Raw genomic sequence first — 25,898 nt, forward strand, 5'->3', positions numbered from 1 at the left:
CCGAAATAATTACGGTTCTATTTAAGAAAAATTTAGAGATCAAATAGTAATTATTTCTAAAAAATTTCTTTTCATTTATTGAATTTCTATTCATAACAAATCTTACAAAATATAAAGAAGAATAATAATTTTTATTATATCACTCTATAAATTATTTTTGTTACAAGCTGTGGATAATGAGTTTGAATCGAAAAGTTCTATTAAATTAAACTCAAGTTCATGTAGTTTGAATTGTTTTAAAGCCCAATATAACATGATGAGTTGCAAGTACGGTCCAAAAGACCAGAAATCAACGGATAATAATATTAACCACGGGATCCGTTGACCAATGTCAAATTGTACAAATGGGACCCCACGTAAAACTTTGCTTTTTCCTCCGTCGAGCGGTGACTGATCCTACGGTACGATCATTTACTCTACAGAACAGAAGAAGTTAAGAACAATTTTATTCGTTAGGGCCCTTTTCAGCCCATGATCGATTCATATCCAACCGCAAAGTGGGACCCTATAAGCACTCATACGGTGAAGCGTGTAGTAATCAACAATTCCCCAAATATGAGAATAATTTTTTTTTTTTCTTTGATTTGCGTTAATTCAAGTTTTGCTTCACGTCCGTCTTCTCCTTCCTTCGTCTCCTCCTCCTCCTTTTTCACTGTCTGCTAGGGTTGGAGTGGGCCGTTTCTTTCTCTCCGATATTTTCTCTATTTCCTATTATCTAATTTTGTAACACTCTCAGGTAGGTATGGTCGCTGTTTAGGTTTCTTATTCTGTTTGATTTGAATAATTGATTTTGGAATCTTATTGCCATTTCTTTCAGTCTTCGAATCCTGTTTTCAATGTATAATATTGATGATCTGTTGTCCTGTAATGCTTCATTGAACTTTTTTGGAATTTGATCCAGTTGTTTCTCCGGGTTTGGTTGGTGGCTGTTGATGTTAATATGATTTTCGTTGTCTTTTTCCTGATTGGTATAAATTTTTTAAGTGGAATGCTCAATTGTGAGTGATGCCACTGATTTGTTTACTTCAGTGTTTTTTTGGTTATATGTTTATAGACCCTAGTTTCAATGTAGTTATGGACCTCAAACAGTGCTTTGCTTAATACTGTTGCTCAATTAAGTGATTTGATGATATATTGTATTTGGCTTTTGTTCGGAGATCTTAATTTCATTTATTTTAAGTTCGAGTTAGTATGTTAACCTGTTTTTGTTTGTTTTGGATCTAATTGAGAATGCTGGAAAATGGTCTTTAACATTTCCAGTTTTTCCGTTTTCTGATTGATTATTGAGAACAATAATTGAACAATCCAAGGAACCAAGTTGACTGAATAAATCTGTTTAAGGAGTCTTGGTCATAGGGTGAAGAGGTTTTTTTTTTTTTTTTTTTTTTTTTTTTTTTTTTTTTTTTGTGTGTGTGTGTATATATATATATATAGTGGAAGTTTTCACCTTTCATTTTTCTTTTATCCTTTTTATTGCTTCTTGTTCTTTTATGTCTATGTGAAATATTTGGTGCCTTTGTGTTCTTTAAATTTCTGATTTGATTATTGGATATGCTGTGAGGTTGAGTTGAGGAACTATATCATATGTGGACGTTATATTTTACATGGACGTAGTAAGATGCAACTCTGCATGAGTCTGAGTATTCATGTTTGATTCTTTCAGATACACTATGGCAATGGAGGTTACCGAGGTGCTTTTGAATGCACAATCAATAGATGGAAATGTGCGGAAGCATGCAGAGGAAAGCTTGAAACAGTTTCAAGAGCAAAATCTGCCTCTTTTTCTGTTATCACTGTCTGGAGAGCTAGCTAATGACGAAAAACCTGTTGATAGTCGTAAATTAGCCGGTCTGATTCTAAAGAATGCCTTGGATGCCAAGGAACAACATAGAAAATTTGAGCTTGTTCAGAGATGGTTGTCATTGGATGCTGCTATCAAGAGCCAGATAAAAACATGCTTGCTAAAGACACTCTCTTCTCCAGTGTCTGATGCTCGATCAACTGCTTCACAAGTAATTGCCAAGGTTGCTGGCATTGAGCTGCCCCAGAAACAATGGCCTGAGTTAATAGGATCCCTGTTGTCCAATATTCATCAGCTACTGGCACATGTTAAGCAAGCAACATTGGAGACTCTTGGATATTTGTGCGAGGAAATCTCTCCTGATGTTGTGGATCAAGATCAAGTAAATAAAATTCTGACTGCTGTAGTTCAAGGTATGAATGCATCTGAAGGAAACAATGATGTGAGGCTTGCTGCCGCTCGAGCATTGTACAACGCTCTAGGCTTTGCTCAAGCAAATTTTAGCAATAATATGGAGCGCGATTACATCATGAGAGTTGTCTGTGAGGCGACTTTGTCTCCAGAAGTGAAGATTAGGCAAGCGGCTTTTGAATGTTTGGTCTCTATTTCGTCAATGTATTATGAGAAATTAGCTCCTTATATGCAGGACATCTTTAGTATTACAGCAAAGGCTGTGAGGGAAGATGAGGAACCTGTGGCTCTCCAGGCAATTGAGTTTTGGAGTTCAATCTGTGACGAAGAGATAGACATCTTGGAAGAATATGGTGGTGATTTCACTGGAGATTCTGACATTCCTTGTTTTTATTTTATCAAGCAGGCTCTCCCTGCTCTCGTCCCAATGTTGTTGGAGACTCTCCTTAAGCAAGAGGAGGATCAAGATCAGGATGAAGGGGCTTGGAACATTGCAATGGCAGGGGGGACATGCCTTGGCTTGGTTGCAAGGACTGTGGGAGATGACATTGTGCCACTTGTTATGCCATTCATTGAAGAAAATATAACAAAACCAGATTGGAGGCAAAGGGAGGCAGCCACATATGCTTTTGGCTCAATCTTGGAGGGTCCTTCACCTGACAAGTTGACACCTATTGTTAATGTCGCTTTGAATTTCATGCTTACTGCTTTGACAAAGGACCCAAATAGCCATGTTAAAGATACCACTGCTTGGACTTTGGGACGAATCTTTGAATTCCTTCATGGTTCAACTTTGGATACACCCATAATTACTCAAGCAAATTGCCAACAGATTATAACAGTTCTTCTCCAAAGCATGAAGGATGCTCCAAATGTGGCTGAGAAGGCATGCGGTGCCCTGTATTTCCTTGCCCAAGGTTATGAGGATTCAGGCCCATCATCTCCCTTGACACCTTATTTCCAGGAAATTGTGCATGCTCTTCTAACTGTTACTCACAGAGAAGATGCTGGGGAATCCCGGTTGAGGACTGCTGCATATGAAACGCTGAACGAAGTGGTGAGGTGCTCAACTGATGAAACATCTCCGATGGTGTTGCAGCTGGTTCCAGTCATCATGACAGAGCTTCACAAAACTCTGGAAGGGCAGAAGCTTGGATCTGATGAGAGAGAGAAACAGGGAGAGTTGCAAGGGCTTCTCTGTGGGTGCCTACAAGTAATCATTCAGAAGTTAAGTTCTGCAGAGCCTACTAAGATGGTGTTCATGCAATACGCAGACCAAATAATGGGGCTTTTCCTGAGGGTTTTTGCTTGCAGAAGTGCAACTGTGCATGAGGAGGCAATGCTAGCCATTGGAGCACTTGCATATGCATCTGGTCCTGACTTTGCAAAATACATGCCAGAGTTCTATAAATATTTGGAAATGGGTCTTCAGAATTTTGAGGAGTACCAAGTGTGTGCTGTTACTGTTGGTGTCGTGGGGGATATTTGCAGGGCGTTAGAGGATAAAATTTTGCCTTACTGTGATGGGATAATGACACAACTTCTGAAGGATTTATCCAGCAATCAGTTGCATCGATCTGTGAAGCCTCCTATTTTCTCATGTTTTGGTGACATCGCCTTAGCAATAGGAGAGAATTTTGAGAAGTACTTGATGTATTCCATGCCCATGCTCCAAAGTGCTGCGGAGTTGTCTGCCCATACTGCTGGTGCTGATGATGAAATGATTGAATACACAAATTCGCTGAGAAATGGAATTTTAGAGGCTTATTCAGGAATTCTTCAAGGATTTAAGAACTCTCCTAAAATGCAACTTTTGATTCCTTATGCCCCCCATATCCTTCAGTTCTTGGATAGTATATACATGGAGAAAGACATGTGAGTTCTGCTGGAATATGTTTACCTCTCTCATTTTTCCCCCTTTGTGTTCAAAATGCATTTTGAAAGGCTATCATTTATGATTTTCTATGACATATTTTTTTTGCAGGGATGATATGGTTATGAAAACTGCTATCGGGGTTCTTGGAGATTTAGCAGATACACTGGGAAATAATGCCGGTTCTTTGATACAGCAATCTCTTTCTGTCAGGGACTTTTTAAATGAATGTTTATCTTCTGAAGATCATATGATTAAGGAATCTGCTGAGTGGGCCAAGTTGGCCATCAGTCGCGCCATTTCTGTTTGAGTTTGTTGCTACTCAGCAATTTCTTTCCTTTACAAGTCCCTGCATGCATTTGGGTGTATTGAGTCGGGGTCCGGGTTGCATTCGTGTCAGGTCATCTGCAGTCTACAGATAACGAAAGTTATCGGTCTTCAGATTGTCGCTAACTATTTGCATCAGCATCAGCATCAGCATCGTGGTTCTGTCAGAGGTATGGGTAGTGATTGCTTTGCAGACATGGGTGAAGGCATTTTTGTAAAAAGATTTTATAAAATGTTGGCCATAGAGTACAGAACCGGTGGAAGTGAGTGAGAGGAACATTGATTTTCCGAATAGATGCAGGCCAGGCAGCATTTTGTGAGCTGCTGTTCGTTAGTCCTTATAACAACAATTGATACTTCTCCTTAGCAGACTACCCATGCTGTCTCGGTGGTTGTCTCTTAGTTACTCCAGGTTGTGGAAGTGGAGCAGCTATGTTGGTTGAAGTTTTGTGACACTTGAAGGCCACCCAAGTGCCACATTTTAGAAGACCCTAAATTCATTACTGATTTTTTCTTTTACCCCTTTTCATTTTTCATTAAATCTTTTTTTGTATTATGTCTGTCATGGTCAGGTTGTATTTTATCTGTTGAACTCTTTCGGTATACTCAGTTGGGGGTCTTCAACATATTATTGAGGGAAAGCATCCTGCATTGCATAATTCATTTTTGCTTCAATTGTTTTTATAGATTCAAAGTCAGTTACTTTGCATTCATCAGATCATATAATACTCTTCCTTTTTCTTAAACATAGCTTGAAGTCTTTTTTTTTTTTTTTTTTTTTTTTTTTTGTCAGAATATGTAATATTTTGGGATTTTTATAGAGAATGGTTATATATTGAAATGCCATTTTCTGTAGTGAAATTACAAGGATTAAATGAAGATTGATTGTCACATGGAGCGGGAGGCGGCACAGTTTTATTTTGTTGCGATGCTTCATTTTCTTTTTGGGCCTGTGATTTTTTTTTTTTTTTCCTGCTGAGGTTGTGGAAAGTTTATGCTCTTTTTTGGATTATGTAAATATGAATCAATCTGTTTCTTGCTAAATTGAAAAACTCAAATCCTTGTGAATATTCTTAATATTAAGCATGATGAACATTTGCAATTATAGTTTTGACACTATTTTTAAGGCTTTGCAAGTACAATTCAAAAGGAGTTTGAAACATGACAAGTCTTATTATATTTTTAGGTGATTAAGAAAGTAATTAATCTCTTAAATTATAATGAAAAATTGATTAATTTGATTAAATAATTCTTTATCTTGAATGTGTTTAATATGTATGAGGATGATGAAAAAATTAATTATTTGTGCCTTAATGTTTTCAAAGGAAAACTACTCTAAAATTGTTTATATTTATGTACAGAGGAATTAATAAATAATATGAAGAAAGACAAATTTCTCCAACTCTCCAAAGGAAATTATGGACAATGATTTCATCATCTTCATCTCTAGCTGGCTTCCATTAATAAAATTAAAAACACATGGACCCTACACACACAACAAGAGGAAAAGTTAGGGATTAGACAGATGTATTAGAAATACTATTATTTATTATTTAAGCACAGTCAAAAACAAAAGGAGAGAGAATGGGTGAGGTTTGTTGCCAGCCAAAAAACTGGCGTGGCCAGCCGCCCACTGCGTTGGAAACCAACTGAAGAAACTAATTTTTATGTAGAAAAAGTAAGTGACAGAAAAATTAGGGATTAGAAGCTATCCACTGATTTTCTATTAAGAGTTTTCATGGCCCACTATTAAAAAAAAAAAAAAGAAAAAAAGAAAAGAGAACCATATTCCATTTAATCTAAAATTTATTTTTAAAATGATTTATATCATATCTTAAATTTATGATCAATTTTCTACATTTTTGACAAAAAATAATAAAAATTAATCTTTATTTGTATTTTTTATAATATTGTAAAAATTAAAATTTTATTTTTTTATTACATTTTCACCACAAATATATTATATTGATGATAAACTCAAATTTATTTCTTAAATTAATCCAAAAATAAATTTAAATCAAACGACGACCAAGTTGAATACTCTTACAATACATAAATTACATGTTCTGTACTTGCACAATATCCATAATAATGGAAAATAAAAGGAAACTGTTTGATGATTGTAAAGATGTCATGCTAAGGGTATCATCTATACATAGTAGTTTCAGTTAACTTTATTTTCATTTTCTTCCTATATTTGGAGATAGAATCTTTTGATGGACCCATGTTAGATTTTCTTTCCATTTTCCATCTATTTTTCTCTCCCCATGAGAGGAAGGAAAATGGTGTCTTTCCAACTTTTCTCCTCCTTTCCTCAACATTGCATTAATGAGAACAAGAACAACTACGTTCAGAGACCCCACCAGAAGCCAACTTGTAGCTAAGTTCCCATGTATCCATTGGTGCAGCTCGCGCATGAGGAATATGACGAGGATGTTTCTCTCTCTTGTCTCCTTTTATCTGCTTCAGTGCATGCTTGAGGGCAGGCAATAATGCGTCCATGCATTCAGCAACAGCATTAGGATTCCCGGGCATATTGATGATCTGAATATAGCAACAACAAAATATCTCATGTTAACTGACAAGCTGGCATCCTAAATATGATCATACACAGGATTTTGTATCATCATAACTATAGGTCACCAATTTAGCAAATGTCAAGGTATACAATTCTCCACATGGGAAGACGGGACAGCACAACCAGCTCATGAGATGGAAGTGACTTTCAATTAATTTTTAGCCAATTCATAGTATAAGATCAATGTCGATTTCCATTAAGCAAATTTCCTTCTATTTTTCATGTCTCACTTTATTGACAAAAATTCTAGTAATTCAAGACTGATTTAGACTTGCATTGTATCGTTGCTAATAAAATTTCAAAATATATTCCAATTCACAATCAAATAATTGGATCCTACAACTGCAGGAGGCAGTTATTCTACAAAAATCAATGCGGAACATAAGCATTGTGATTTTCTTCCTTTCATGCTGCTATTTAGACTATTAAAAAAATTAAAATTGTCTTACCAATGTTGATCCTCTGATTCCTGCTGCAGAGCGCGACAACATAGCAAATGGTGTCACCTGTTTAGAAGAAAAAGAAAATTAATTCTTAGCAGAATGCAATTTTCTTGTTTGACTGATGCATTATCTTTTTTCTACTACTCATCTATAGATCAATACTCTCTGCAAGCCCCAGTACATATGTATTGGACATTTGAAAATTGAATGGAAATGCAAAAGAACCAGACACACCCAAATACTGAAGTTTTGAGTAGCCAACTTAAGATGCCATTACCGATTCCATTGAATGTATATATTGGCACAAACTTGGGGAAAAACCTTCCCAAGACAATTAGTGCTTCCTCTCATATTTCCATGAATATAAACAGATTACTTATCCAGTAATGAAATTATCTTATCATATATCCATTTTCAAAATTCAGCTAAAGAGCTAAAGATCTAATGAGGGCAAGATACATAAACAAATATAAAAGAAGGGTGCAGGACAATGTTTGCTACCTTCAAGCTCTCTTGCATCATGACATACAGAAGGCCAGGTGTTTCCTTCTCAATCACTTCCTTGGTTGCTTCAGGAGTCACATCTCTTGGAGTGAAGCCAGTGCCACCTTTATCAAGAAAATAATAACAAGATCAAGTCAAACAAAAATAAGAAGTAAAAGTTCATATTAATATCCAGAAACAGACGAGCTACATTCAAGAACCTCACCCAGGGTAAGAATGAGATCCATTCCATCAATATCACTCCATCTCTGCAGAAGTTCTTTGATTTTGCTCACATCATCTGGGACAACAGCTGTTGAAACTACTCTTGCCCCTCCTAACTTTTCTGATGCAGAATTTACAACAGAAACTGCTCTAGGTCCGCTGCAAATTTCAAAATTCTCGAGATTGTTCATAACTAAGCGTAGGTTCATAAGCAAAACTGATCGATTTGAATGAATTTAGAAGGATCTCCAGCTCCACAATATGGGTTAAAAAAAATTAATTTCACAAATTTCAAAATGGATTTAGCTGAAAAAATAGGATTTCTTATAAAGGCCAATTTGATCATTCTGACGTGTGTGTTCAAGTAAAGCTAGTCACAGCAACCTATATTACATTTCCAGCATTACCTAGATGAACAGGCTCCAGGAAATGAAGAGATATTACATAGTTCTATACTATGCACATGTCTGAAGAAGGTTTGAGGTTTGTGATTAGAGGACAAATTCCATGAATTTTTTGATCATCAGTCTATGGCCATAATCAATTTGAAGTGAGTTAGAAAGAGGTAAAAGAGAAAAAAGGCGCATGATTAATTTTTAAGACTCGTGGTAGGTCTAACTAAAAGTCATCAACATTACCTGCTGAAATGCTGTCTAAATATTGTTGCAAAGTACTTAGTACTTCTCATGTTTCACTTCAACAAGGAGCAATATCAACTCTGCTCTTTTATTTTAGCATCTATAAAGTGACCTCCCTGAAATAATGATTCAAAGAGGTGTATCCAGATGCATTAAACTAACCTGTAGGATTTGTCATCCTCCAGAAGGAAGAGTACGACAAAGGCACCAATCTCACATAATCAAGATATAATAGCTCTAGATATTATGAGAACGTGTTTTCTCTCTTTCATAGTTTGGGAATGGTTCATTCAAGAAGAGTAGATTTCCAAGAGAATGGTTACAATGGATAAGAGTTACAATAAATGCAGTGTCTTTTTACAAACTTTTGGCCAGTGTTTAGGCAGCTAACTTGAAAGAGTTGCTTCTGAAGTGGTCTCTTAAGTCTCAAATCTAATATGGAAGGACATTGAATTTTAGATCTGGTATTGATAACTGATAAGTGAAATATATCGGCTCTATCCACAGCTGTCTGAATCCAGGTTTAAGCCAGCTCTCTTGCATCATACGCTAACATCCTAACATTTCATTCTAAATAATAACTTATAAAACAATTCTAAGTCTTGTGAAGATCGCAACACTCGAATGAAGAAACAATTGACTATAGGCATCTATCAAAACTGCAGAAAGTCGAACCATAGCTCAAGACAGTACAAAGACCAAGGTTTCAATATCTGGTGCAGTTAGAGTGGCACAGAAACTAGCCTTCATGGATTAATAGTAGCAGGCATCATGATCATGATTTCTTTTTCATTTGGACTAGTGTGTATCTAAAGCTCAAACTTGTGAGATTTGACTACAATATACATAATGCTTCCTTTAAACTTTGGTATCCTCAGTTCTGTCTTCAAACTTATGCTAGTTTGGCTTCTTATTGAAATACTCTCAAAATTTAGCCAACCACCTCAAAGATACATAATATACATATAAAATAGATAATCTGTCATGTGCAGCTATTTTATAAGGAATAAAATGCTGAAAAGTAAAGCAGGTTTGTGGGGTGTGGCATAACAGTCAATGCATGAATGCACAATGGCAATAACAATTGAGAAAAGATTTATGTCTGTAACAACTTTGCTGGTAGTTATTTGGACTGTAATATGACTCTAGCTTAAAATTCTATTTCATAATGGCTGTTTTATTAATCAATGAACAAGACACCTAATGCATTAAGAAAAGCACTACTGCTGAATGATGATGTAGAACATTCACCATTTCCATATCTGGCTAATAAGAAGGAATATCAACTCTGTTGTATCACTCAAACATCCACAAGGTGACCCCTGTTGTGATATGTTGTTTTTCAAAAAGGAGGTTTTCCAACTCGTTTTCTGACACAATTATACACTATTCATTTGCCATGGCATGGCTTTGACAAAAATGGATGATAGGAAAGTTTCCCTAAAGCTGATTGAATTTGCCACTAAAATGGTGGGAAAGTAGTTAAAATATCAGCCTATGAAACATGAATAAATGCTCCAATCCAGATATACTTGGTATTAAAAAAACGCAGCATGTAGAAAACAAACCTTCTATCAGGCCCAGCCCCTGATGCAACAGTGTCGCTGACAGTTAGAACAGCTACCCTGAACTCAGCCTGCTCAGACTCATATTTAGTTGTTTCTCCAGATGTATTTCTTTGACATGACGAAGCTGAATCTAAAGCTAAGCTACTCTCAACAACAGTAGCGCTGCTTAAATCAGAAATTACAATAGCAGAGACAGATGTTCCAGCAGGAATTACACTGCCTGTCGCTGACAATTCCAATAGAACATTAGCTGATTTCATACTCATAAGCCTGCTGCTCATCTGATGACCAGTGCTCTCAGCAACAAATCTGGTTTGCAGAAGCAAAAACATATTAATGCAGTTAAGAGGCTCATTAAGTGAACAAATGAGGGAAGAAAACAGAGTAGCAGGTTCTAGTACGATCCAAGCCAACATCCCAAAACAGCCTACCCAGGAGTGCCCGATCCATCATTAGCCTTCCACCTAATAATGGCACGATGAAATTCTGGCCGGATTGGATCTGTCTTTATGGGTTGGTTAAGCCGAACTTGCAACCTTTACAAGGGATAGGAAACAAAAGAGAATGGCCAAAAGTCAAACCTATAAATGTCCAAATTTCATTTCCCAATAGCACTTTAAGTAGGTATAAGAAATAGAGAACAGCGTTTTAGAAATCTCAGCAACCTCATAAGATGAGGATTTGTCCATCCAGCGAGATAGCGGATGGCAGGGACTACAAAGAGATGGAAACATACTAGACAGCTCACAGGATTTCCCGGTAAGCCAAATGCAAGAATTTTTTCTGACACAATATTCTCTGCTGGTTTCGAATTTATCTCTGCAAATGTCAAAGGCTTCCCTGGTTTCATGCAAACCTGAGCAATCAATGAAATATCAAGATGATATTGAATAAATGACTAAAGTTTAAACATGTTGATTCCAACAACAAACAAACAATGAGTACTGAAGCTTAGTTAAAACCAAATTTATGACACAAAAATCTGTTGGAACACAAAACTCTAATGAAGTACAAATACGCATGCGCATATGCACATACCCATATATATAGACATCAGTTTACCTTGTTAAAATGCACGGTCCCTCTACTTTCAAGCAATGGCTTGACAAAATCCTTGTCTCCCATGGAGATGCCCCCTGAAGTTAGAAGAATATGAATTCCAGAAGAAAAAGCTTTATCCATTACCCTCTCAAGTTCTTCTTTATCATCTCCGACAATTCCAAGATCAAGAACCTTGCATTGCTGTTGTACTGCAGCTGCTAGTAACATAGAACGATTGGAGTCCCTAATCTGCACAGTGTCTGAATTGGCTAAAATTTTCAAAGTATAATACTATAAACCATACAGAAATATTATGCAATTTCAAAGAAAATTCAAGGGGATAGCCAATGAACAAGTTGGTGATTTTCATTGTGAACATTTATATTTTGTCACAGTAAAATTCTTGGTGATCCGCATGCATTATGTTTTATATAGCAAATCAATATCCAGAAATACAGTGACATTCTAGAGAAAAACAAAATCCTGTATATGATTCAAAAAAATAAGAGCTAGCTACTGCAAAAATCGGGAAACCCATGAACATATTTTCCTGTAGGAAATTCAATTGGGCCATTTCTGAAGTACAACTAATACACGTTTTTATGCATGCAATAGAAAATTGTCTCAACTGATATGGCATTGAAATTGTACACTGCTCAATCATTGATAAGCTCAAGGCCTGTCATAAAGTTGAGCATATTGAAAAGTATGGTTTGCTTGAGAAGTTCCAACAAATTCAACTGATGTTGAAAACACTTTCGTCAAGACAAAAATTCTTCCTGATATTAACCTCATTATATGGGATGACAAGTGACATAATTAAAGCCTCAAAATGCTTAACACTAGAGCAAAGGCAGGCCACTAGGCCAAAAAGAAGAAGGGGAGAGGCAGAGAGGGAGGGAGAGAATGCTCATTGCATTCATTGCCAGACAAAATGAAATTTGCAAAAACTGTTACAACTTATAACTTCCAACTCAGAATAATGATAAGGACTGAACATTTTACAATATTCCCACCTCAATAAACTATTAGGAAAGCTAATTAACACTCCAAAAAGTAAAGAAACAAAGACTTTGTTTAGCCAAAGTCTTCAATTGTGTATTTACATCTTAATTCAGCATTAAGACATGTTTCTACTGTTAACATTATGCATCTTGCTTATGGAAGTTAAAGTTTTTGAGAAAAGCAGTACCTGACCACGACTAAGACAAAAAGTTGTTGGCTCCACGAGTTCATCTCCTGTGGAAAGCACAGCAATTGTAGGTGTAGGATATACCTGAAGCATCACTTTATCCCTTAGACATTTCCCAAATCAAGAAGCACAAGAAGAAGTATAACAATACCTTCACCATCAAAACACCAACAGTAGCAAGAAGGCCAATTTCTGAAGCACCTAGTCTTTCTCCACATTTTAATACTACAGCATCTTTCTCAATATCACATCCCTGGCAACAGAATTACCATGAGTTTCAAAAAATATGTAAGTTTAAATACAAGTTTAACAAGCAAGCAAATTTAGTATAATTTTTTTGTGTACGGTAAAAACAAAAAACAAAGAAATTGTAAGTTGAGCACACCAGAACTTAACACCGTGATTTTAACATCTTGGCCATCACAACTTTGCAAGTCACTCAGAAAACAATCAGTGAATATTCAAGAAAAACCAGCAGGTCTACCAATATAACTTTTCTGCATCACCAGTTGCTGTAATGGGAATTACCTAAGCAAAGCTCCAATAAGGTCCCTGGCAACTTAGGCAATTAATAAAAAGATTTACCCTTTCAATCATCAATAGAATTCAGCATTATGATTTTATTTTTGAGTACTCTTGAGAGCTATATTACAAGTTTTGCTTAATTTAGCAGTGCCAGAGAATGTTTCCATTGTGCCTTGGAAAGAAACAAATACTTCAGTTTGAAATGATACATTTTTTTCACCATAAAAGTATCCTTTCAATATTGTTGAAAACAATTTCAATAAGCATTTGACTTGGGACACAGACCAATTTAAGACCCAAGGATGAACCATCCCATTTGATGTACAGGTAGTTCTTGGTTTCACAAACTGCTATGGGTACTCCCATGTTGAGGAAGTAACAAAAATAATAGAAGTAAAAAAGAGGGAAGGAAATATAAAATCATACCACTGGACGAATATCAACACCTTTCCTAGTTTTCACTAATATTCGTACTCGTTTTGATTCAGCCAAACCATCCTCAACTTTTTCAGTATCTTCAACCTGAACAACTGCATCAGCTCCATCAGGTATTGGTCCTGGAAAGACACAGAGAGAAGGGGAGAAAAAATGAAACTTTCAAGCAAACATTATTCAAATAATCTTTGAGTTCTTTCAAAGTACAGATAATACATCTATGCCAGAGGGATTAGGGGTCATCTACCAATCTAAAGATTAAACCAGTGTGTAGTGTACAGAGGTACAGCAAATTGACCAGCAGAGAAGCCATCTCAATTGATTAACACTAACTAACAATTACAATTACAGCAAAGTGACTAACCTCCAGTAGTTACATAAGCAACCGTCCCGGGAGTAACAGTAACGCCAAGCCCATCATTTCCAGCTCTTGATTCAGTAATAACCGGATATTCACCAGGCCCATCTGAAGCAACCACTGCATAACCATCCTATAATAGCCAACCATATTAAGAGAAACTGATTGAGTCAAAAATCAGAAAGGGCTTTTGGGCCACTTCCTTTACCTTGACTGAGGCTCGGTAAGGAGGTAAAGGATCAGGAGCGCGAATATCCTCGGCTAGGACCTTGCCAAGAGCATCGTGAAGTGAAACCGTGATTGGTCGCAGCTGCTGAGCCACCTTGAGAACAGTCTGGAGAGCCTCCACCGCAGATATCATTGTTGGTTTCGTACCGCCATTGATGGGTCTGTGACTCTGCTCGTTATGCTCCATTTTGGAAGAAAAGGCAAACACTTTACAATGGAAGAACGAAGGAAAAAAGAAGCAAACTTTGAGCAGACTTGAGTTTTGGTATGCTCGTGTGGACGAGACAGAGTAACTCCAATAAAGCCCAATTCAGCTCTTAGACTTATCCATCAATGATAGAAGCGTGCGGTTAAAAAATTTTTTCAAACCAAATCACAAATTTTTATCTCAAATTTTGCGCTCAAAATTGTATATAAAAAGTTGAGTTTTGAACAAATTATGTATTACTCTTAAATTTAGAGAGGTAAAATTCAATTTTATTGCTAAATATTATTTATATATTAGCCATAGCATTTAAAATAATTTAAAATTTTAATTGATGTTAATTAATTTCATGTAAAAATCTTTACTTTAAATTATAATAAATTTTCTAAATATTGTGTTATTTAACAATTATAATATTTGATGCTCTCATCTCGCTTGAAAAGTTTTTCGCATTTTAGTTAACTTTTAAAATAAGACTTAACTAAATTTAATGTATGGATATATTTATACATTAAATCAATTTATATCAAATAATTATACATTAAATCAATTTATATCAACTATAAAAAAGTCAAGTCTTGTAATTTTCATAAACAAAAAAGTATAGTGTCTTAAATTTTATAAAGGATCTTTCACATTTTTAAAATTAAACATTTCGATAACATTGTACACCTGCATCAATAATCTTAAAGTCCACTCACATTCAAATTTTTATTATCTTTTATAGGGTGAGTATTTGATTCGGCTAATTCAGTTAATTCGACAAGTTCGGTTCGGTGAACAAACATTTAGTTAAAAGTTTGGTTAAAGAAAATTAAAATTTTGGTGATCGGTTAAAAGTTCGGTTAAAACTTAATTTAACCGAATTAATCAAATTAACCAACCCTCAAAACTACATCATTTTGATTAAGTAAATAATAAAATTAAAAAATAAAAATATTTTAGTTTTTATTTAAATTAAATAGTGATTAATAACTTCAGTTAAATTTTATTTCGGTTAAAGTCGATCAATCATAAATTTCGGTTAAATTCGATGGTGAAACACCCCGTAATTTTATTTTCGAAACTTTTGAATTTTTTTAAAATGAAAAATCAGAATTTTTGATTGTGTGGGCTACAAGTACTGTATAATCTCAATCTGCGTCCAATTCGCGAGTTAGGCCCAAGCCCAAAATATAGTATCGCAACTCCTAATTGAGAACCTTCTAGACTTCTTAAGAATTAATAGTGGACGTTAAATATTAAATTGATTAAAATAAAACAAACCGGACTCGTAAACCAAGTTGGATCTTCAAAAACCAAGCAAAAATCAAGCCAAATCTTTACATTGAGCCAAACCGATTTGAATCAAACCAAAATGGCCCAAAATTCTCTGGAAACCGACCTATTCTCTCTTCTTTTTCCCTCTCTTCTTCTTTCCTTCGCGCCAGAGCATGGTCCCTTTTTCCTCCCTGTTTTTCAGCCAAAACGGCTAGGGATTTAGGCGCAGCCGTAGCCTGAATCCATCTTCTTGACGAGGGAAGCTTCGTTGTAGCCTCAGGTTGCACGATTAAGTGCGTGGGTGGAAGAAATCGAGCCAGAATACTTCAACGCCACCGCGACATGTTCATTGGAGTCCCCATAAGATTTCGAGCATTTTGGTATAAATGTTGCTCAATTTTGGCCACAGTCGATTTTTTGACCCCCGTAGACGGCGACCGGCGACCGATCAGCAACACTCTAAAAGAGAGATTGATCTCCTCTTCGCGCGGATCGAGGAGTGGTAGTCTGACTCTCAATCGGTACGTTCTAAGACCAATTTCTCCATTTTGGTATGGATTCTAAATTTATCATTTTTAGTTGATTAAATTGAATTTGAATAAATAACGAATCAAATATAATTCTTGTTAGGAATTAGTTAGTTGGAATAATGTAATTGCAATTTAGTTTTGAACATTGTCAAATAAATTACATGAATTATGATTATAATTAGAATACTTGACATGGAGATAAGAATTCTTAGTTATTATTCATGTGAGTTAAATTGAGAATTTTAAATAAATATTTTTAAGAGGAGCTATAACCTAAGTCTAGATAATTAAGTAAGATATAAATCTTACATATGCTAGGTTATGAGTTTAAGATAGAATTAGGGTTTAAGAGCAAATTAAAGTTAATAAATTAAATAATTGACGAGTTAACTGGAGATCAAAGATAGACCCAGAAAAAGAAACTTATTGATGGAAAGATAGCAATTATTTTGAGACTTAGGTCGTATTATATTAAGGCGATGATAATTAGGTTATTAGAATGGATATACACATAAATTGCTATTTATGGCAGTTAGACATTGAGTTGATTATTTGTCGATGGAAGAGCTGAGTGGATGTTGAGTTACGAAGGTGGCGAATGAGGTATGATCGATGATTATGGATATGGCTGATGGGAGGTGTTTTTGTGAATTGCCGGATGGATGAGCTTTGAAAATTTATTATTGAATTGCAGTTTAGCTAAATTTTAGAGGAGGTTCCGCTGAAATTTCGATTGAATCTAGATTAGTCATAATTAATAAATGAGTTAATAGGTTTATTAGAATATTTCTTCAACTTGATACATAATAAATAAAGTTCTCTAATAATGATTATTATTATTCATTTATTGATTTATTTGATTATAATTAAATATTAATGTCTAATTGTGCATTTGCATCATGTTAATTAATTATTTGCTATGCTTGCATTTAATTGCAATACTTAATTATTTGTGTTGTGATAATGCTATGTTGGTTATGTGGAGTTGGGATAAAGTGGGTCACCATGAGTTTGTAAGGATGATCCTGGAAATGATGAAAATATGAGATTTGACAGTCGGCCAGGTATGGAGAGATCAGCGCCCTTGTGTGCACTTGATGATATGATATGGGTGATACTTGAGGGTATGGCATGGATGATTTGAAAAACCACATGGTGGCCTCCTGTTGGTATGGAAAAGAAAAGAGAGTATAAAATAAATGAGAGGGCTGGTCAAGTGATGATTAGACCGGTCAGCCATGTATGGGGATCGGCTCCCTAGTGCACACGTCATGAGAGGATAGACCATGTGGGAGGATGACTCATCGGGGGTTTTAGTAACGCCACAGACCAATTTCCACGTGATGTGATTATGTGAAGATGTTAATAATTATGAGTGTTGGTAATATGCCATTTGTGTGACTGACTGCGTGAGCATATAACTAGTGGTTGACTAGATTGATATATTTACATATGTGTGTGAATGCATGTGATGTGCAATAATTATTATTCATTAATAAACTCACATCTCTTTTGTTTAACCTTTTAGGAAATAAATTCTTCTAAATCTCTGTGAAATCTCTGTTTCATTCACCGCAGAGCTATAAACGAAAAATTTAGTTTAATTGTGAGTTTATAAAAAATCTAATTGTTCTATTGATATTGAACTCCGCAGTTGTAGGTTGTGTGTACTATTAATCGCGGATTAAGATAGCTACAATAATTCATGAACCCATAAAGATGTATTTTTCTTCCAAGTGCATACATTATTCAGTAGGCCATATTATGACTGTAATGTATTACAATTTGGGCTCGATCTATGAAATGTTTAAGATGTTAAATTGTTGGCCGAAATGTAAAATGAATATGAGGATTATTGCGCTTGGTAATATGAGCTGCATGGTAAAAATGCATATTGAGATAGTTGAATTTTAGTGATTTAGGCTTACTATGGACCTCGGGGGCCCTAAGCTTACATAAGCCTTAGTGTTGGATCGGCCCATGGAAACGGGTCGTGACATATGGTTAATTAAGTTTTATTTTCTTTAACTTCGATTTGGTTAATGATCAAAATTAATTTGATCAAAATGGTTTGGTTAAGTTCGATTAAAAAATTAATTCGATTAAATTCGGTTAAGTCAAAGAAAATTTCGATTAATTTATTTTGGTTAAAAATTTTACTAAAACCGACCGAATTGGCCAAATCTCACCCCTAATCTCTTCCACTAAAATTCGTTATCGTTATTCAACTCCCACCATTGTAACCTTATTTTCCACTAATGGCAATACATAAAAATTATTTTAAAGAGAAAATAAAATTTAAAGTTGTAAAGATTCTGTTAAGTGAAATTAATTGTTTTACTAACCGTTAACTATTTTAGTAATATTTAGTTGTTAATTGTTTAAGTAATATTTCGTAAAACGATAAAAACTGAATGTTACATGCGTTAAGTTTTTATAAAATTATATCTTAATTTCTAAAAGTATAATTCAAACATTATATTACAAACACTACTATAAAAAATAGCGCTTAACATTTTGAATAATTAAACTTTTAATACTACCTAAAAAACCTATTGTAGAACACCGCGAAAGAGATTAAGTGTATTTCTAAATTTTCATAAAGCATTTAATAGTAAAATGTGTACTTCTTTGATAGAAGGACAATAATAATAGTAGTAAAAAAAATAAAGATTAAATAATTTATTTTTCGAAATACATAAATAAAATAATAACCGACAATAATAATAGTTAAAAATATGAAAAATTTTCAAAATATAAGGACAAAATAATAATTTTTGGCAAATTGAAATTTTTGTCTTTTTTTTTTATTTCTATTTTTATTTTGCTTTCCAAGTATGAATCATTATTTGCATTTCAGTTACTCGGACGAAAAAACAAAAAGAAAAGAAACCGTACTAAAACCAGAATTAAGATAAAATCTCATCTCATTTCCTACTCAAATTCCTATCAAATCCTCTCTAATCTCCAAATTCAGAATCCAAAACTCTCAAATTCCAAAATCACTCAATCTAAATCTTGAAATTCCTTTTCAATTCCATGCATTTCAATTCTTCAATTCGGAAAACCCCAAAACAATGACCAACATCATTATACCAAAGCCTGAGACAAGCCCTCTGGTCTCACCAACATCCTCCCGCTGCGTAACCGAGACGGTGAATGGCTCGCACCGGTTCGTGATCCAGGGCTACTCGCTCGCCAAAGGAATGGGCGTGGGTAAGCACATTGCCAGCGATAATTTCACGGTTGGAGGGTACCAATGGGCGATATATTTCTATCCTGATGGGAAAAATCCAGAGGATAATTCAGCTTACGTTTCGGTTTTCATCGCTCTCGCTAGTGAGGGAACTGATGTTAGGGCTTTGTTTGAGCTTACTCTTGTTGATCAGAGTGGGAAAGGGAAACATAAGGTTCATAGCCATTTTGATCGCTCGCTTGAGAGTGGACCTTATACGCTGAAGTATCGCGGTAGCATGTGGTAAGTCTCTTCTTGATTGTATATATTCAATCTTTATATCTGTTTGTTATTTGATTTGTTTTGCGTTGTGCGATTACAAAGTACTCGAGCTTTCACCGTGGAAATGTTATGTCCTTGTTTATCCTCAACCCAATGTTCGTACTTTCTAGCAGCTATAATAATCAAACCCTTTCATTCCAACTGTTCTTGATGTGAAATACAATTGCTTTAACCAAGGAGAGGAGGAATAAGAATTGAATGAGACATGTCTATTGCATTGACATTCCTAGGTTATGTTTATACCATAAATGTACACAAATACAAATATCTGAAGCATTTTAGTGGTGATGCTATTGGGTGATCTTCTTTAGCTGATTTCTCTCACACCGGTGCAGAAATCTTACTAACGTTTTACAAATGCATAATTAGAAATTTTTTTTTTCTCCTAGTTTATAATTGGTGTTATTTGAAGAACTTAGCTTCCAGCTGAGTGCTTGTTCCATCAATTTGGTGTTATTTGTCATTTGTGCAACATTATATGCGATAATTTAGTAGGTTTAGCACAAGAGCTTGATGTTTTCCCCTGAATAAAATCATCAATTTTATGAATAAATGACTATGTTAACAGTTGTTTTGTAATGTATGGCGTGATGTATCTCTCCTAATCACTGTTATATGAGCCATGATTGTTATGTAATGGCTATTCCTAAAATAACTTTTCTGTTGGCATAATGTTTCTTTTATAATCTCTCTTTAGGATTCATCTGGAGCCTATCCTTGTATTATTATTATTATGAAATGTCAGCATCTAGCTCCATCATTCTTCTCTTGTAGTTAAGCGGCTAAGCAATCCTTCTCTGGGATCTCATCTAGATGCAGCATACTTGGCATTCTTTTCACTTCTGCTTCATCAGTGCACCCTTGCACAACCTGTAAAGAATAACTCACATGAATGTCCAAGGTTGTCATGTCAAGCTTAAAGATATGGATAAATAAAATTGGAATCTCAATTCTTGTCTGCAAAATAGTTTTCAGTGAAGGCATTAGGAAAATTATGATCATCCCTAAGAAATGGGAAGAATTAGCTGTTGCTTCCTCTTTTATTACTGACAGAGTACCATAATATTGAGAGTGTAATTGGTTCACATGCTTTTAGATAATTGTTGATTATTTTATGGAAGATGTGTTTTAGACAGCATCCATATTTAAATGGTAAATTTATATTAAATTCTATTATAAGGTCTTGGAAGTTGTGTTAGTTTACTTTCAGAAAAAGCTTTTTGATGATTTAAGGTCTATCAATGTCAAGAAGCGACAGGCACTCGGGCAGTTTTTGGTTGTTTGGCTGGATGAGGAGATTTGGCTAGAGGAAGGAATGCCTATCTTGGGACGTTATATGGAGGTTGTGTTTGAAGAGGATACTTGATTATTCAAGGTTATGGAGATTGATGGAGCAATGACATCTCAAATATGGGGGTTTATTGAGATTGTTGTTAGCTTCTTCCATGGAAGACAACATATTTTGCTCTCTAACATGTTTTTGAAATCTTGCCTCTACATAATTTTTAGCAATTAATATCTTACATTCTGCTTCATTTTCCCTTTTGCTATATCTTTTTATTTTCTTTTATATTTTGTTTACAGCCAGTTAAAAAGTCTAGTAACTAATGGGAGAAAAGACAGAAAAAAAAAAAAAGTAAAAGGAAATGCTAGGTTTATATGTAGAGCTTGAGTGGTTAAGGAGTTTTGATCAGGTTACATGGAAAATTGCTGTTCTTGGTTGTGCCAATGAATGCCTTTCAGTTGCAACTTTTGATTTATCTCATTCTTTTTCTTTTTGGTTTTTACTTTTTTGTTCTCCTTTCCTTTGTATAAGCAGTTGTGGTTTGTTGGCATGCATAAAAAACTATATTGCTGAAGAACTTCCGCTTTCAACTTTTCTATGCATTATGATATAATATTGTTGAGCAATTGATGTATTTTTGGGCTTGGTCCTCATTGTATAGTGATTCGTTGACAGTTGTTTTTTGACGTCGATTTTAATATTGCTCATATCTGCTTTAATTTAGGGGATACAAGCGATTTTTCAGACGAGCTATGCTTGAAACATCTGACTTCCTCAAGGATGATTGCTTGAAAATTAATTGTACCGTTGGGGTGGTGGTGTCTGCAATAGATTGTCCACGATTGCACTCAATTCAGGTTCCAGAGTCTGATATAGGAGCACATTTTGGCATGCTGCTTGAAAATATGGAAGGTTCAGATGTTACTTTTAATGTGGCAGGGGAAAAGATTCATGCTCACAAGTTGGTTTTGGCTGCTCGGTCTCCTCTTTTTCGGTCTAAGTTTTTTGATGGAGAAGAAGAAAAGCAAGAGGTTGATATTACTGATCTAGAACCGAAGGTTTTCAAGGTGAGTAATTTTATTATTTCTTTGGGGTTATGGATCAGAATTTGTGCTTGTGACAGTTAATATGTCTTATATTAATATCATTTCATGCTTTTCTGCAGGCCATGTTGCATTTCATATACCGAGATACTCTCACTGAAGATGTGGACATGGAAACATCTAGCTCATCTTGTCTCTCCTCAGTATCTGAAACATTAACAGCGAAGCTGTTAGCAGCAGCAGACAGGTATGGTCTTGACAGACTCAGATTGATGTGCGAGTCTCATCTCTGCAAGGACATATCTGTTGACTCTGTTGCTAGCATCTTGGCCTTGGCCGACAGTCATCATGCTACAGAATTGAAAGCTGTTTGCCTAAAATTTGCTGCTGAAAACCTTGCAGGTAATGATACATTCCCTATGCATTTCTCCTATCTGTCATAATATGCAGGGTTAATATCCAACCTTTATGCAGACAAAGCAATGATTTGTTTGAGCTTGAGTTTTGCTTGCGTGTGATATCTTTTGACAGACATGTAAGTGCATGTATCTGCAGAACTAATTTGTTTTGCTGTTATGGATATCATGGTTTAATGTGTTTTTCTTCTTCTTTTTTTTTGGGTTAAATTTTGATCGGATGAAGTATAGCTTTTCTGTGACTGTGAGACTGTTGAAGCAGTGTCAAAAACAAATGTTAGAATTAAATTCCAAAACGATGAAGCTTTTCTGTAAGACTGCTTATAGCTTTTCTGTAAGCAGTGTCAAAAACTATGAGACATCTTTTAATAGTTTCTGCTGCCTTTTCTTTTGCTTTCCTAGTTTCAATGTTTGATTCTTTGGCAAAATTCTTATAGGTTTATTCATATGATGAATATTGTCCCTGATAACAAGTTTGGCGTTGCTGTTGTAAATTTTTGAACATTAGGAGGGGGATTTGTCATTATGTACTAAATTAAAAACTAAAACTTAAACCTTTTTGTGCACTTGAATGCATTGACTTAGATTAAAATTTTTTTTAAAGGTGGAACTGACATGTTTGGCTCATAAAAAGATCTTAAACAGCTAAAATATTTTAAAATTATCTTTAAAACATGTAAAAAGGTTTTTGTTTTCACAGAGGAAAAGGAAAGTTTTAACCTCAATTTTCGAGTGTCATTTATTATTAAGCAGAAACAATGCAACAACTGTTATTGTCAGATGAAGGTGGTCTTTGATCTTTAAATTGAATGATTTGCCCATTTCTTTATACTATATGTACATGTAAAGTCAAATCCATTTTTAGTAATCCTATGAGAAAAATTGAAGTATTATAGTTTGTTTCCATAGGTTGTGCTTGAACTATTGCAGAAATTTTTTGGTTGTAGCAGAAGTTTTGGCACGAATGTCGGAAGAAATGCTTGTAAAATGTGTTACTTTATTTTTATTTTTCAGAATGCAAAATCAAGTTTGTTTTGTGCCTTGTGGATTTGAGAACCGTGTCATTTGAATTTCTTAAATAAAAGATGCCTTATACCAATATTGTGTGGCTTGTACATTGGAGACAGATTTTTCAAGTTCATTGTTATTTTATTCCATTCGAAATGGAACTGTTATGATATCATTTTACTGTATCTTTGCAGCCAAGATTAGCTTTTCTGATTGCATAATTAGCTAATAAATGGACTATATAAGTATTATAATATAGATGGGAACATGGGGTGCCCTGTAGTCATTGCTTTCATCGTGTATAGCATCAGCGACTGCCTGAATTTTTAACCCTTTTCTCTTTCCCCCTATGGCTGGTATCAAATATTCACTGAATAGTAAATGACTACGATACATTGCGAGATTTTGGAGGTAACACTGCAGGATGCCTTTTTAGTGGAGATCTCTCTGTACTCACAGATGGTTTTAGATAGACTTGGAAATTCATGTAGCAATGCCCTTACGTGCTTCGGTTGTCTGTTTGGTGGAACTCTGTTGTTTTTTTTTTTCACTGGAAAAGAGATGATGCATGAAAAGATGCTGATAAATGTATCCTTATCCCTATGTTCTTTAATTTAGTTTTTGATGGAGTAAAAGAAGTTGTTATAGTTTTGCTGTATCTATATATTTGCTTATAAGCTTAGCGAATGAGTTTAATTTAATTTTCAATAAAAGATATGAAATTTGTGAAATAAAAGTTACTAAGAAAGTACTTAAATGAGTGGATGATGTCATCAATTTATAGAGGATTGAGAAAATTTCTTGCTTTTGCTTTACTGACTATTGTTTTGGTCGCCTTTTCACCCTTGAGGTGACATTAAATTGAAGTAGCCTATAAATATCTCAGACTTTTCAGGAAGCAAAAATTATTATTGAAGGTCTTAAAGATGTTGCATTTCGTACGATTAAATGTTTTTGCTGGACAAACTGTAATCTCATTTACTCTGGGATTCTTATTGCAGCTGTAATGCGGTCAGATTCCTTCGAGCATCTCAGGGAGAACTGCCCATCTCTGCAATCAGAGCTACTGAAGGCAGTGGCTGGTTGCGAGGAAGATTGCAGCAGTGGAGGTGGAAAGTCTCGCAGTGTGTGGGCTCAACTCTCAGACGGCGGTGATACCAATGGCAGGCGGGTCAGACAAAGAACCTAATATCTAATCATTAGTCTTGTAAATGCAGATGATGATGGTATAAGAAAAAAAAAAAAGAAAAGAAAAAGGAAAGCAGAACTCAAAAACAGAAACCTTTTGTAATGTGGCAGGAGTTTCTGCCAGTTTTCCGTTTATCATAAAAGGTAGCTGGCATAAGAGCAGTTAACTAATGTAGTTAGACTGTGTTGTTTGTTGTAAGTTGCAATGGGTGATAACTGAGAACTGTGGTGTTCCGGGTTTAGGTCTGTGTCTTCGCTCTCTTATTTCTTTTTTCCTCTAGTGTTGCTAACAAATTTTATTTCTCAAATGCAGAGAAAATTGCTTCCTCCAGTCAAAACTTTGTTCTTCTTTTTCCCCTATGTTAATGAGCATTGTAAAATATTTTGCTTTCCGTAATTTCTATATCAATTACTGATGCATTTTCTTTAACAGGTATAGTTTAATGTCCGCATTGCCAATCCTAGTAGGCAAAATAATGAAATTATATTATATGGTTTGCTATGGTATATTATTATGCTTTTAACTCAAATAACTATGTCCACCAAAATAAAATGCAAACTTACGAGGCAAATTCCAATTTATGCATTTGACCTTTTTTAATTTCCTCCCTAATTTTCTTTAATTTGTATAGCTCCCTATGGGTTGGGCTACCTTTCATGGGTGATTACGTAAATTTACTTTGATCAGAGTGCAGATTGTAATATATTATTTGTACCGACAAAGAAAAATAATCATAATTTGTAATTCTGTAGATATCATTGTTAAATAGTATTATTGAAATCTTATAATATTACTTTCTCATGCGAATAAATAATATAATTGAATTCCAAGTTACAATTGGAACAAAATACTTGGAAAAAAGCCACATCTTTTGGCTGACCGTTTCCTATGTCGGACTGGACAAGGACTAATGAATCCTTTGGCATCAAGTAACGCAACCTATATATTATTGTAATAGAGCGGTTGGTTTCCATGGATTTTCCAACTGCAAAACTGAAGAAACGGACAAGGTTTTCACTTTCCAAAAATCCAGGAGGGGAGGGAAGGGAAGGGTAGGGAAGGTATGGCTTGGTGCAATCACTGTCTCCAATTTTGCAGGACATCTTGTGTTGCTAATTTCAGGTAAGTTATCCTGAAACCAATCGAACTGCTTCTGTTGGTAATTTTGTGAAGAAGAAAAACTTTTCTAGCTTTTAATTGTCGACCTTTGTATGATTTTGTTGCAGGTGTTGTTTAGGGTGTGGGAAGGTTCTTGGTGATCTTACTTGCAAGAAAAGATCAAAGCTGAGAATTTCAAAATTTAAAAAAATCAAAAGAAG

The 25,898-nt window shown here is 35.0% G+C and overlaps 3 protein-coding genes across 4 annotated transcripts; 2 read left to right on the top strand and 1 right to left on the bottom strand.

Annotated features, from left to right (window-relative positions):
- Positions 1–559: 559 nt before the first annotated feature.
- LOC105629337 (importin subunit beta-1) lies at positions 560–5,158 on the top strand. 2 transcript variants are annotated; one of them, XM_089717561.1, is made up of 3 exons: positions 560–740; positions 1,664–4,087; positions 4,197–5,158. In XM_089717561.1, the coding sequence occupies exons 2-3, from the start codon at positions 1,671–1,673 to the stop codon at positions 4,393–4,395; spliced, it is 2,616 nt and encodes an 871-aa protein (XP_089573687.1). In that variant the 5' UTR covers positions 560–740; positions 1,664–1,670; the 3' UTR covers positions 4,396–5,158. The 2 variants fall into 2 exon arrangements, with proteins under 2 accessions (XP_089573687.1, XP_089573682.1); XM_089717556.1 differs by having other exon boundaries at positions 561–736.
- Positions 5,159–6,394: 1,236 nt separating this feature from the next.
- On the bottom strand, positions 6,395–14,422 carry B73 (molybdopterin biosynthesis CNX1 protein / molybdenum cofactor biosynthesis enzyme CNX1 (CNX1)). Its single transcript, XM_012210907.4, has 13 exons — positions 14,107–14,422; positions 13,905–14,031; positions 13,532–13,662; positions 12,732–12,833; positions 12,581–12,664; positions 11,410–11,637; positions 11,013–11,203; positions 10,779–10,883; positions 10,348–10,656; positions 8,143–8,300; positions 7,935–8,041; positions 7,440–7,496; positions 6,395–6,956 (listed from the first exon to the last, which is right to left on the bottom strand). Exons 1-13 carry the CDS (start codon positions 14,311–14,313, stop codon positions 6,738–6,740), a joined length of 2,025 nt encoding a protein of 674 aa, XP_012066297.1. The 5' UTR covers positions 14,314–14,422; the 3' UTR covers positions 6,395–6,737.
- Positions 14,423–18,970: 4,548 nt separating this feature from the next.
- BPM5 (BTB-POZ and MATH domain 5) lies at positions 18,971–24,975 on the top strand. Its single transcript, XM_012210906.4, has 4 exons — positions 18,971–19,599; positions 21,648–21,990; positions 22,089–22,368; positions 24,392–24,975. Exons 1-4 carry the CDS (start codon positions 19,199–19,201, stop codon positions 24,577–24,579), a joined length of 1,212 nt encoding a protein of 403 aa, XP_012066296.1. The 5' UTR covers positions 18,971–19,198; the 3' UTR covers positions 24,580–24,975.
- Positions 24,976–25,898: the final 923 nt, after the last annotated feature.

The sequence above is a fragment of the Jatropha curcas genome, chromosome 1 (assembly GCF_041381405.1).
Source record: "Jatropha curcas cultivar XTBG-Jc1 chromosome 1, XTBG_Jcur_1.0, whole genome shotgun sequence".
Lineage (NCBI taxonomy): Eukaryota > Viridiplantae > Streptophyta > Magnoliopsida > Malpighiales > Euphorbiaceae > Jatropha > Jatropha curcas.

Bases quoted from the DNA above. Each gene is read 5' to 3' on its own strand.
- LOC105629337 (XM_089717561.1), top strand. From the start codon at position 1,671: ATGGCAATGGAGGTTACCGAGGTGCTTTTGAATGCACAATCAATAGAT. The intron at 4,088-4,196 runs GTGAGTTCTGCT...TTTTTTTTGCAG, and splicing joins ATATACATGGAGAAAGACAT to GGATGATATGGTTATGAAAA.
- B73 (XM_012210907.4), bottom strand. From the start codon at position 14,313: ATGGAGCATAACGAGCAGAGTCACAGACCCATCAATGGCGGTACGAAA. The intron at 12,834-13,531 runs GTATGATTTTAT...TTCTGTTGCCAG, and splicing joins GTGTTGATATTCGTCCAGTG to GGATGTGATATTGAGAAAGA. The intron at 11,204-11,409 runs GTAAACTGATGT...TTGATTGCTCAG, and splicing joins GGACCGTGCATTTTAACAAG to GTTTGCATGAAACCAGGGAA.
- BPM5 (XM_012210906.4), top strand. From the start codon at position 19,199: ATGACCAACATCATTATACCAAAGCCTGAGACAAGCCCTCTGGTCTCA. The intron at 21,991-22,088 runs GTGAGTAATTTT...GCTTTTCTGCAG, and splicing joins TAGAACCGAAGGTTTTCAAG to GCCATGTTGCATTTCATATA. The intron at 22,369-24,391 runs GTAATGATACAT...TTCTTATTGCAG, and splicing joins TGCTGCTGAAAACCTTGCAG to CTGTAATGCGGTCAGATTCC.